The 13,131-nt window shown below is 32.9% G+C and overlaps 1 protein-coding gene across 1 annotated transcript in view; it reads right to left on the reverse strand.

Annotated features, from left to right (window-relative positions):
• LOC143079549 (uncharacterized) overlaps positions 1–13,131 on the reverse strand; it is a 77,467-nt gene that overhangs the window by 19,646 nt on the left and 44,690 nt on the right. Inside the window, exons 43-59 of the mRNA XM_076254955.1 lie at positions 12,633–12,747; positions 11,684–11,904; positions 11,165–11,279; positions 10,488–10,822; positions 9,921–10,035; positions 9,046–9,212; positions 8,273–8,387; positions 7,689–7,879; positions 7,078–7,192; positions 6,114–6,298; positions 5,530–5,644; positions 4,309–4,568; positions 3,839–3,950; positions 3,164–3,481; positions 1,709–2,013; positions 928–1,042; positions 70–365 (exon numbers count right to left, since the gene is read on the reverse strand). Of these exons, the coding sequence (XP_076111070.1) occupies positions 70–365; positions 928–1,042; positions 1,709–2,013; positions 3,164–3,481; positions 3,839–3,950; positions 4,309–4,568; positions 5,530–5,644; positions 6,114–6,298; positions 7,078–7,192; positions 7,689–7,879; positions 8,273–8,387; positions 9,046–9,212; positions 9,921–10,035; positions 10,488–10,822; positions 11,165–11,279; positions 11,684–11,904; positions 12,633–12,747 (3,195 nt within the window). The remainder of the gene's footprint in view (positions 1–69; positions 366–927; positions 1,043–1,708; positions 2,014–3,163; positions 3,482–3,838; positions 3,951–4,308; positions 4,569–5,529; positions 5,645–6,113; positions 6,299–7,077; positions 7,193–7,688; positions 7,880–8,272; positions 8,388–9,045; positions 9,213–9,920; positions 10,036–10,487; positions 10,823–11,164; positions 11,280–11,683; positions 11,905–12,632; positions 12,748–13,131) is intronic.

The following is a 13,131-nucleotide window of genomic DNA, read 5'->3' on the forward strand; positions in this document are numbered from 1 at the left end:
ATGGAGAAAAAAATATATAACACAGTAAAATGTTTAATCCTAACAAAATATGAATAATCAGACTGATACCTGGTTTTCCTGTTATTGTGTTAACACTTGGTGTAGGTGGATTATTGGTACCGACTGGTCCAGTATTCTGTCCTGGTGAGACGACAATCTGTTTGTGTGTTGTCTGAGGCTGTGGTGTCTGTGGCTGTGGTGTGTTTGGTTTAAATGTGGGAGTGTTTGGTTGAAGTGTTGGTGTGACTGCAGGATTAGGCACTGGTGTGTAGAAGGTAGAGTCACATCTGGCCATCTGGCAACACTGGTCTTTAGGATCCTGTACAAATTTACACTGTGGTGGCAAGAATGGATAGGATGGACATCTGCAATTTATAAATAACTATGTACCATGTGCTTGTCAGAAAAAAATTGAATTTAAATCAAGTTTTAAAAAAATCCATTTTCTTTTTTTTTTTAAATATGAAAATTGTGTGCATGTTTTTACTTATGGTATAAGCAAATAATTTAGTGTTATTAAATTATTGTATCAATCTTGATTTTTCTCAAGTCATAATATAAATTAACTCTAACCATGAAACATATGCTAATAAGGTTAACTGATCATGTTAAATCTAAGTGGTCCAAATCTCTAACCTTCTAAGTGGCCATATTGAAACTGTAAATTCAGAAATTTGTTCAAGCATTTACTTGGGTGATTGTTGAATAATGTACAAAAATTAGATTGTGATTTCAAAAATTTCTGCATACAAATATTGCCATCATAGATTTATAATTTAAATGTAATCTTTATTTTTTGTCGCACCAATCAAATCACAGTTTTCATCCTTATAAAAACATCACAACTTTACAGTAGCTGAATTCAAATTGATGACTCTGTGCACTTAATGCTATATACCACAAAATCAATTTAATCAGTGTATTTACCTGTCAGTACATCTATACTGTCTTCTTGATGCATCAAAACATTCACATCGTAATGAACAACCATCATCCCAAGTTGCACCTTGTTGGTAGGCAACTCCCTTGTATATACACATATCTAGAATTCAAAAAATAAATATCATAGTAGTATTACAGATTCGGAAACAGGAGGTACTACTTTTTTATAAAGTAAAAGTGTTATCAAAAATGTAAACAGCGATATTATCATAATTATGAGGCATAAACCTTTCCTGCAAGGATTCAATTTGCATTTCAACAATAATTGCTAATTTCACACTTGCATAATAGATTACTACAATCTGTAATGAGATTATGTTTAAATGATACACATGATTGGAAAATACGAATAAATGTCCTGTGCAAATTTTCCATGTTTACAGCATTTCAAATTATTTAGTTTTCACATTGCCTTGACTTGATCATACAAGCTTCTATTGAAGGAGGAGGGCCTGTACATTAAGCACTATTTTTTTTTATTATATAAAGACAATTTAATTTGACCTATTTAAAAGACTCATGGCATATATCAAACATCTCTCATAAAATCAATGTAAAATCCAGGAACTATCGTCCTTTAAGTGATCCCTTCATGAATAGATGATTGTTTGTTTAAATGTAATTGATGTTCATTCTGATAATTTATCATGCTCTCAGTAATAAATATGTATTCATTTCTTGTTCGTTCACAGTTTGATTTAGCTATGAGTTTGTTCTCATTTCTGAATGTTTGTGTAACTATTCAATTCACTCTTATAAAACGTACTATTGCCACTTCCTGTGAAGCTGTTTCCTGAGTTAGGCATCAATGGATTTTGTCCTCCAGTTCCACCTTGACCAACAAAGGATCCTGGTTGGATTGGTGTTGGATAGACATATTGTGGACCAGTTCCAGATGGACCTGTGTTGTATTGAGGATTGAGGGTATAACCTTTAGGTGTGGTACCTCCGACAACTGTTCCGGGGGTGTTGGGGAACAAGTTGATGTTACAGTTAGGGACCAAGCAGCACTGGTCATTTGGATCTGTGCTTAGTTTACATCCAGCTGGTACTTGGCTATAGGCTTTACATCTAAAATCATCAATAAATTAAATATACTGTGAATTCATTTAAGAATTGAATGCTTCTTTTTGTTACTTCATTGGGGTGTAAAAGCATTGACTGAAGTACATTCATTTCTCTGGGCTTCACATTCTAAAAACTTTTACAACCCTATGAAGTTACAAAAAGAAGCATTCAATACTTATACCGGTAATTACATTTTTTAGCTAGGATCATGAAAACACGATTTTTTTATCAAGTTTTTATTTAATTTACCTGTGCACTTTATTGTGGGACCTAGTGTCATCAGGAATGATAAATTTTATTGTGTAATGAAGTTGATTAAGGAACAACGTGAGATTGCCGTGTAGCCAATCGGAATAACGTATTATAATGAAACAGGCATCTAATTTTATTATTTATATTTGCAAATACCAATGTTTGTATTTTCAGAGAAAAAAATGTATTTTCATAGTTTTGCCACACTCTGCATAAAAACCTATTAATTACAATATTTTTATTATATATCTTTCTCTGATATTTTCATTCAGACTTCAACAACAATGCATTTGAACTTTTCAAAAATATCTAGATTTCTACCTCACAAGAAGCATAATGTTAATTCTAACATGACGTCCTTCAAACGCTTTGAGTGCACACCCGTGGTAAAATATGAATATATTGTTTGGGCTGTTCCGATCTTACTCTCACGTCATATGTTTTTTATGAATGAGATAGCCGACGTCATAATATAAGCATTTTACTGGAAAATACACACTTGTGAAACCGAAAATCATCACAACAAGGAAAAAGAATTCCCGGATCCCGAAAGGCTCAATCCAGAAATCCCGAGCTTAAAAACACCCAATCACGGAGTCCTGATAAAGGTCCTATCCCCCCTCAAACATAATTACCTTTGATGACAAGAGTATCGGTTATTCATGGCATCATCACACTGACATAAGTACTCACATCCATCATTCCATGTTTGTCCTTGGGAGTAGAACACACCTTTGTAAAACTATCGTAGGTGGGGCATAAAAAAAACCTCAGGAAATTCAACCAATCAATGACATTATTCTAATTTGTGGGAAGGAATAATGAAATTACCCACAGTCCTTTAGAATCTAAAACAGCCAACAAGATGATGCCAATTTTCATGATTAACAAATTTAATTACCTTTGATGACAAGAGTATCGGTTATTCATGGCGTCATCACACTGACACGAGTAGTCACATCCATCATTCCATGTTTGTCCTTGCGAGTAGAACACACCTTTGTACACACATTTACCCGGGGTGGGGGAGGGCATTGGTGTTGGAACAACTGTGTTCTGTCCTGGTCGTGGAGTGGGAGCATTATTTGGTCTTGGTGTTGGGATACCGTTGGGGAATGGTGTTGGATTGACGAAATCACAATATGGTTTCTGACAACATGGTTCTTGTGGATCTTGAATGAGAACACATCTGCTATCCAAGTTGGGGAACTTAGAACACCTATAATGGAATACATAATATTATATCTGTAATAAAATTCTGTTGAAATCAATTATGTTCAATAGGTAACAAAAACAATCAAAAATATTTCAGAGGGTTACTCAGTTATTCATTTACTTATATTTTCTGAGGTCCTCATTATAGAAAATCATAAACAAAAATTTGTTAAAAAAAAATGAAAACATGTAAATGGGATACATTGAAATAAATCAAGTACAAATGTATTAATCTCATGTTTAGCACAAATTATTAAATGTTTTACAAAATTAAAAACATAAGGCTCGAGTACAACATATCTTTATTGTCTTGTCATATCCGCCAAATACTAAGGGTTACAAATGAGAAACAGTGACCTACTTTTCAACACATCTGTATTGACCAGTCATATCATCCAAACATTCACATTCATATGTACATCCGTCATCCCATTGGGCACCTTTCTGGTAAACAACTCCTTTGTAGGAACATCCTGTATAAACACAAAGTAATTGGTATTATAAAAATGTTGAATAAAGTATTTGTACATTATAAAAAATCATACAGAAAACGGTGAAAATCTGAAAATAAACCTGATTTCAACATCTTTCAAAAAATTTCACATTTCATTTTTAAGATTACTTATAAAAAATTTCATGAGACTCAATTTTGAATGAATACCCTGGATTCAAATATTTTTAAAGGTACATAAATTCTTGGATTGAGGAAAAGTTGTATTTATATGCATTTTTGATTTCTTGTTTCCACAGTAGAACACACTCTCAAATAAATACTGCGTTGACAATCGTCAAACTAAAAATTTCATCAATCCAATTTGATTTTTAGTATACCTGTTTTGGGTTGAGGAGCTAAGGTGGTCCTTCCATCAAGTTGAGGAGGTCTAAGAGTGATACCTGGAGTTGGTGTTATGACTGGAGCAAGACCTGTAAGAACACCAGGTTGAGGAGTCATTGGGGTTGGAATAAATCCTGGTGTTGGTGTAGGTCCACCGGTTGGTACGACAGGACATTCTGGAACCTTACAACATGTTGGATCTGCAGGATCAGCTACCAATACGCAGCTTGATGGAATAGCAGTGTATCTTGCACATCTGAAATATTCAATTATTTGTGCTATTTTCACATTTTCTGAGTAGTGTGCGAAAATATTTCGCATCACTAGTGAAATATCTGTTATCAGCAAATGATTGGACGAAATTAAATTATGATGTCGAATTATTCGGATTTCTTCTAAATTTCCTAACAGCAAAATTTTGCTTATTTAAAAAGCTCGGCAAGCCTTGCACTTTAAATATTAAAATTTAACTGTCTCGAGAGAAGAAATATCGTAACACACTCGTTACAGTTATGAAATCTATATTTCTACTACTGTGTAGAGTGTGATATATTAATCCACTCTTGACAGTTAAATTTTCAAATTTCAAAATTGACGCTTGCCAAGTGTTTTAAATATTTGAAATTTAACAAATATTTTACTTTTGACAAAACAAAACTGATATTTTAATTAAATGAATTGATGTGCTGGTGAGTCACTTATTTATTTTGTCTATATTCAAATTCTTCAATTAGTCATTCTATAACTTATAATTATCGCTATTTTGTGCATTTTTCCTTTGATCTTTTTTTATGATAATTTTTTCATACCATGCTACTCGTTTGAGATGGAAAATTATCGCTAGAAACTAAGTAGGCACGTGGCGTTGCTAATGAAATTAACATGAAATTGACAACGTCTTCATAGGTAAAATAGCGTTAAACAGATTATCATTGGTCATCTCAACTCAATTGCTTTTCTCGCTTTTGCCATACTGGCTCAAGCGAGAAAATCAATCTCGTTGAGATGATCAACGATAATCTATAAGTACAAATGAAGTATCTCATGAAAATTACTGATATTAAAAAGAAGATGTGGTATGATTGACAATGAGACAGATTTTCATAAGAGACCAAATGAAACAGAAATTAACAAATATAGGTCACTGTACTGCCTTCAACAATGAGCAAAGCCTTTAATATCAGCAATCTCTTGATAGAATATGTTATAAACCCTACCTTTCTTGACACCTGTAGTATCCTGTGTTAGAGTTCTCACATCTACATTTAGCATTACATCCATCATACCAAACTTGGTTTTCTTGGTACATGTTTCCTTTGTACACACATACATCTACAAAAGTTATAAATGCATAAAAGTATCATGAACTGAGAATTGAAATAGGAAATGTGTCAAAGAGACAACAACTTAACCAAAGAGCAGAAAACAGCCATAGGGCGCCAATGGGTCTTCAACAAAGGGAGGAAAATCCCCCACCCAGAGGAAGGCTTCAGCTGGCCCTTAGAAAATTTTCTTATTTATAGACCAATTATTCATATATTTATTTGGCAATTGCATGGAGAAGATAAAATCAGTCAGAAAATAAATTCCAATTCATAACAATTCTAAGGTACATATGACAGCAGCAATTGAAAAAACAACAAAAAGCTAACCTACAATTCCAATTCCAAAGTGAAATGTAGAAAAATTTAGAGAGTGATATGAAATATAAGCACAAAATTTATTTTTTCATGTTTTTTTTATTAAAAAAACAAAACTAGTGCAACCAATCTAAATCTTTCCATCTGAAAGTAAAACTTACTCTTTGGTTTAGGTGCTATGGTTGGTACATTGTTAGGGTTTGGTACAAGTGTAACTCCTGGTGTGGGTTGCATGTTTGGATTAGGTGTTGGTTGTGGGTTCTGGCAGTAAGGAAGTTGACAACACTGATCTTTTGGATCACTGATCATAGTACAGTATGGTGGAAGCTTGGGTACCTTGAAACATCTGAAAAGAAAACATTAAATCTATGTTTACAATGGGGGTCTCATTGGGGGGTTCTGATCCTGGATCCCGCTTACTGTTTTGTCAGATTCACGTATCCCGCTTATACTATGTACCTAAGCAATTCTCATTTTTTTGTAATTACCCGTGTCCTGCTAGACCTTAATTCCCAATTTCACGGCACAATAATTTGACTTTCCCGTGTCACCCCTACGAAAAATTGTCAATCCCGCGCCACGCTTAGACCCCAATGAGACCCACTACAACATCAAGATATCCAATCTCAAACAAGTCGAGTCGAAAGGGGTTTTAAAGTTAGATTACAGAAAAGGTCTTCATACCTATCCACAGCATTAACTCATATGAGATAATTTGTGATTGAAAGACACATGGAAGGACACTTCATTAACAAAAGACATTAGTTTCACATGTGAAATAAATCCTGAATTTCTACTCCTCTGGCATCCTTAAACAATAGATGTCTTAAAGATATTGTTAATGACATTCCATCTATAACATCTAAAATGATTGTGAAAGTAAAAATGTCTACCATGTAGTTGAGAAGAAAAATACAGAAACTGAAGAAAGCCAATGGCAATGGCCAAATGTCTGGAAAATTGGTTTATTACTATAATAATTATGATTTAGCTTATTTGAGTGAAAAATAAAATAATTAAAAACAAAAACAATAAATCATGATCATATTCATACATCCAGAATTCGACCTGAATAAATCTCTTAGATAATGTATCTTAAGACTAAGTTAAAGATTATACACTGACCTGTCTGTACATTGATAATGTCCTGTTGAAGCATCGAGACACACACAGTGGTAGGAACATCCATCGTCCCATTGTTGACCCTGGGTATAGATCTTACCATTATACAAACATACGTCTGAAATAACAGAATAATAATCTTTTCATACAAAATATATTTACATCAGAATTTATATACTTATAGGTCCTCAATAGTAAACTTCCAATACTGGAATTATCAAAGTTTTAGCCTGTGTCTAGTAAAAAATGGTGATGACTAGTGAAAATTCTGTCATACACCTAGTAGAAGTATTTTCTTAAAATTAGTTTTTGGCTAGTATCTATAAAATATTTTGACATAGACTGTCAGGGGTAGTATTGGTTTGTTCAGCCACCATTTAGAAAAGAGTTACTGCTGAAATCAAGATATTTGTTTTTTTAATCTTAAATATGTAATAATATCTCCTTTTCGTATTGTGACAATTAAACACATGAAAATGTCTCAGCTTCGAAATGAGCCATCCTAAATATCCATGTTTCTGAAATGCACAGAGGAATAGAACAAATGGCAAACATCATTTCTTACCTGAAATGAATTGTGCATATTGACCCAAATTTAAATCCCAATAACTTACTAGATCTACCAGTAATTCCTGTGTTTGGTTGATTTGGTTTAACAATATTAGATCCATCAATGGTACCCTTTGGTCCAGTGACAACAACAGAAGTATTGGTGGTTGGTACACATCTAGGTACTTGACAACAGGGGTCACTTGGGTCAGTGATGTATGTACATCCGGGTTGAAGTTGTGGGTATGTTGAACATCTGAAAAAAGGAAAAGTACAGGGTCTTAGACAGTCTACCTTAATGTTTTGTCCTTAAGGATTAAATTCTAATTGGACATCATTGAATGCCTCTGATAAATTTATTCACATTTTTTCTCTCAAATTTTTCCTAAAATATTTGTCATAAAAATGTTAAAATCACGAACTTTTCCTATTTTTGTCATTATTACAGAAGGGACTATCTCTGTTAACCTAATACATCACGCACAGTGTCAAATGATCAGCTCAACATAAAAAAACTTTATAGTATTTGACAGAAATGAAAATAAAATGTATTCTTTTCAAACTTTGAATTATTTGCCTTGCTTGACCATACAGGACTACATAAAACCCAAGAATTATCCCCCTTGACAATAAAGAATCTTGATCCTACCTGTCATTACATGTGACTTGTTTAGCAGCAGCATCTTCACATCTACAGACCTTACTACAGCCATCCTGCCAACTCTGTCCCTGCCTGTAGGGTATACCATTGTAAATACAGAACTCTGAAATCATAGGTATACATTAATATTATTCCTGTGTCTATACACAATCTGAATAAATAACATGAGAGACAATTTATTATCAAGTTTTTTTCCATTGCTTTTTGATTTAATGATGACAGGGGAGACAATCTTTTCATGAGTAATGGCAGAATATCTTTTGCAGAACCCATTTCATATTTAATTATCTATGATATTGTATCATTTAATAACTTATGGCCAAAAAAATCTTAAATAAAAAATTCAAACATTATAAAACAAAAATCTTCACTAGCTTATTTGCCGACATTAACAATGCCTTGAATTTGTCTTTTTTTTTAACTGGACAAGCAGCTACATGTTTAAAGAGGGTAAAGAAAGAGCTTTGACCTTGTTCTCGGCAGGCTTTAGAAGATTTTTTTTAGAGAAAACAATCAATGGCACCCTTTTACACCTGGGGAGTTTACACCAATGAGCTTATTCATATGTCATTTTTGGGCCTTTCATAGATTGCTATGCAGTAGTGGCTTTGCTCATTGTTGAATGCACTACCATGCCCTATAGTTTCTAAATTCTGCATCATTTGGTCTCTGGTGGAGAGTTGCCTCATTAGCAATCATAACACCTTTTCTTATCAAACAAATTATTTATGCACTAAGTCAAATTCTGATATTTATATTACCAAGTTTTGGAGCCAATGTTGGTAGTGGATTAGGAGTAGCATTAGGTCCTGGTGATGGTGTCAGAGGATTTGGTGTTGGGTTGGAGCAATCAGGTTTCTTACAACATGGATTGGAAGCATCATAAACCATTCTACAGTTGGCTGGTAGTGGTGGGTATCTTGCACATCTGAAAATATTAAATCATAAATTGAAAACAGGCATATTTTTTATGTTCCATTGTTCAGAACATATGTTCTTTCCAATTTTCTTTATCAAATTTCAATGAAATTTCAGAGATAACTGTACTGCATTTTAAGCTTGACCATCGTAAAACATAGATTTTACTGTCACAAATAGAGTTTATCTGGCAACTGTGTAGCGAAGTAAATAAACTGCTCATGTAAAACAGTTGATGAACAGAATCATTTAGATAGAAAACAGATGTCAGGATTAAATCTTAACTCTTACTTTCATTCTGATCCCACTGGAACAAGTTAATCCATTATTTTTTTTATGAACAAAGAAAGATAACTCCAATTTAAAATCTTGCTTTCACAATCAATATTTTTACAACAGATACTAGATAAATGCACAATGCAAAATTTAAGTAATTTTCTTGAAAACTTTTGTCTGAGAATATCTGAGTTTATGTTCATTGATACAGTTTGCTGAAATGTTCATGGATAAGATGTGTAGAATGTGTGCCTATTAATGCACTATGTTTTGTATTTGTCAAAAGTAGTGATGAAGTCTTACTAACTTTCAAATAAGGATTTTGATTGCATGAAATCTTTACCCCAAAAAATTTTGAAAGTCTAAATTTTTCCAGTTATATCACCCAACATAAAATCAAACTTAATCAAAATTAATAAGACATCTTTGTAATTGTACTTACATATCAGTACATGTGTATTTTCCAGTCATGCCATTTTCACATACACAGTTATATTTACAACCGTCTCTCCATCTTTGTCCCTGGGTATATTGTTGGCCATTGTAGACGCACACTTCTGTAAACAAATTTAAAAAAAAACACATTTAGCTCATAATGAAACTAAATCATTCATGGACTATATTTTTTGATTGATTCCTTAGTCATGTTAGTAAATCAAAATTAGGAATTTTAACACACACTAAAATGACTTTTTTAATTTTTTTATTTTGAGTTGTTTTTTACAAAAAACAAATTAAAAAACCAACCATGTATATGTTACGTTTTCACTAGGACCAAAAACTAAAATCAACAAATAAACCATCTTGACAGTATAATGATAGGAATTTGTTGTCCTCAATGTTCTCCAACTTTGTACTTTATTGGGCCTTTTTAAGCAAATACAAAACTTTAATCCTGGTATCTATGATAAGTTTATTGATATTTTGTGAAATTTTCAATGATGCAATAACAAAGTTCCAAGTTGTTTGATATGTAAATAATGAGCGCAGTTTTCAAATACAAACTTACTTGGTTGTGGCATTGGAGTTGGATTAGGGTTTGGTGTCAAATTTGGATTTGGTACAAGTGTTGGAATCTGTGATGGAATCATGCCTGGTGCATAGGTGCCTCCTGGGTATGGTGTGGGGTTAAGGTTTGGCTGCGGCACTGGTGTGTTCATTCCTCCTGGTGTTGGTTGCAAGTTTGGAATTGGTGTTGGGTTGAGTCCAGTGACTTGTCCAAATACTCCAGGTGGAATGGTGGAATTGTTTGGATTGGTGCATTGTGGGATCTTGCAGCAGACAGGGTCTGATGGATCAGCTACCATTATACATGTTGGTGAGATGTTTGTGTAGGTTGGACATCTAAACAAGGAATTAAATAAAACCAATTAAGCAAGTTATTCTTGTTAAAAAAGTTTAAACCTGTGAAATATTAACCATTTTTTTTTCTTTTTTCTTTCTCTATTTTTAAATGATGTAGACTTTCAGAACAATTGCTATTTATAATGATTTCAGAAGACTTTTATTCTATGTCTTACTATTAAAAAAAAAACCTAAATGAATACTGGTAATAAATAACCAATAAATTTTTTTAATGAAAATATTTATTAATAAAAAAGTTAAAAAAATAAACATTGTCTCTTTGACACATTCCCGATTTCCATTCTCAATTTTATAATAAATGTAAATAAAGTCCAAACTGACCTTTGTTTACATGAGTAATGTCCAGTTTTACCATCGTCACAAACACAAAGTCTGTCACATCCATCGTCCCATTTCTGTCCTTGAGTGTAAGCTTTTCCACTCATGATACAAACATCTAAAAGACAAAAAATACAATTGATCCCTAGGTTCCTGTTAAATGACACCTTCAAAGCAAAGATAAAATAAGTATTCATTTCATTCCCAAACGACTTGACTTTTGATAAAATGTCCCAAAAAAGGACCAAATGGGACAATTCATAAAAATTCCGAGATCAATATATTCAAACCTAAAATATTTTAAACAGTCCTGGATAAGATGAAAAAAACATTTATTAATTTACTGTCAGGACTTCATAGCAATGTTATATATATTATTCAAGGATCTTTTTTATCATTAGCAAAAACTATTAATTTTTATACGAATACAAAGCATGTAGCTTAATTGGCTTTGAAAACAAATACATCTTTTAATCATTTCTCAACAGATAACAACATCTTTCAGGAGACATTACAACTCACCTTTAACAACAGGTTGTGGAGCTTGTGTTGGTGGAGTCATAATTGGTGACAATGTGGTTCCCATGCCTGGTACTAAAGTGGGCTGTCCTGGTTTTGGTGATGGGCTGAATGGTGGATTTGGTGTTGGTGCTAAGATACTGCATGATGGAACTTTACAACACTGATCGTTCTTATCCTGTACCAAAACACAGTATGATGGGATCTGTGGGTATCTTGGGCATCTGAAATAAAACAATGAAAACAATACATTTATGACTGATTCTGACAGATTTAATTCATGTGTGTTGAAATGCTGCTGTTGTTGACTTTTGATACTAAAATCAGATGGATTATAAATATTGGTGTTTAATGCCACTTTCATCACTCTTGGTTACATTGTGGCATCCAGTTTTAACTGATGGAGGAATTTTGTGTACCTGAAGAGAGCCATCAATACGAAATTCTAAAGACTTTCAACTTAATTCTTTACACACATAAAAGACAAAAATCCTTAAACTAGCAAAAAGTAAAATCACAAAAATACTGAACTTAGAGGAAAATCAATTCGGAAAGTCCATAATCACATGGCAAAATCAAATAACAAAACGCATCAAAAACGAATGGACAATCTCAACTAAGGCCATACATCCAATATCATTTGACTAAAACATTTGATGGATTTACTAGCTAATTTAATAGATAATGGCAATAGGAACATTTTTGTCCTGCTCAGTTTACTATATCTAAGGGTTTTTCCCTTAAAATGTATGTGGGAGGTTAAGAAGGGACCTTCAAAATATCCCTGCAACCAAGAACCATTTTTTAGAAAATTTTGCATGTTTATAAACATACTGAAAAAAGACCCATGTCAACCCACAATCAATAATCAAACTTCCCTTCCTACCCTCCCACATACCTTTTAATGGAATAGTCCTAACATGGTTCAGTGGTTTTCAAGAAGAGAACTCACCTTTCGTCACATTTGTACTGACCACTCATTCCATCAGTACATACACAGTGGTATCTACAACCATCGTCCCATTTCTGGCCTGTGGTATATTGTTTACCCATGTATTCACATGTTCCTGTAAAAATATCATCATTCAAGTGAAACAATTCAGGATATCAAAAGCAAGACATGAAAGTTCAGCTGTAAGCAAACAAAAAACTGATGATCTGCTGTCATACTGATTCAGAGTAAAGGTTTTAATTAGTACAGAAAATTACAAAATTCAGTCATGAATTGTGTCTACTTTTCATATTCTGCAAATTCAGAAGTCTTTGTTATGTCTTTATTATTGCAAAAATTGATAATTAAATTAAAAAAATAAAATTTGATTGCCTTATTTGGATGCACCATTTTCTAATATCGCAATAATTTAAACTTTTATTTGTGTTGATTATCCAACTATTGCAATAAAACATGTATAGAATAATTGCTGAATTTTAAATAATCATAAAGTTGGATA

The sequence above is a fragment of the Mytilus galloprovincialis genome, chromosome 6 (assembly GCF_965363235.1).
Source record: "Mytilus galloprovincialis chromosome 6, xbMytGall1.hap1.1, whole genome shotgun sequence".
Taxonomy (NCBI): domain Eukaryota; kingdom Metazoa; phylum Mollusca; class Bivalvia; order Mytilida; family Mytilidae; genus Mytilus; species Mytilus galloprovincialis.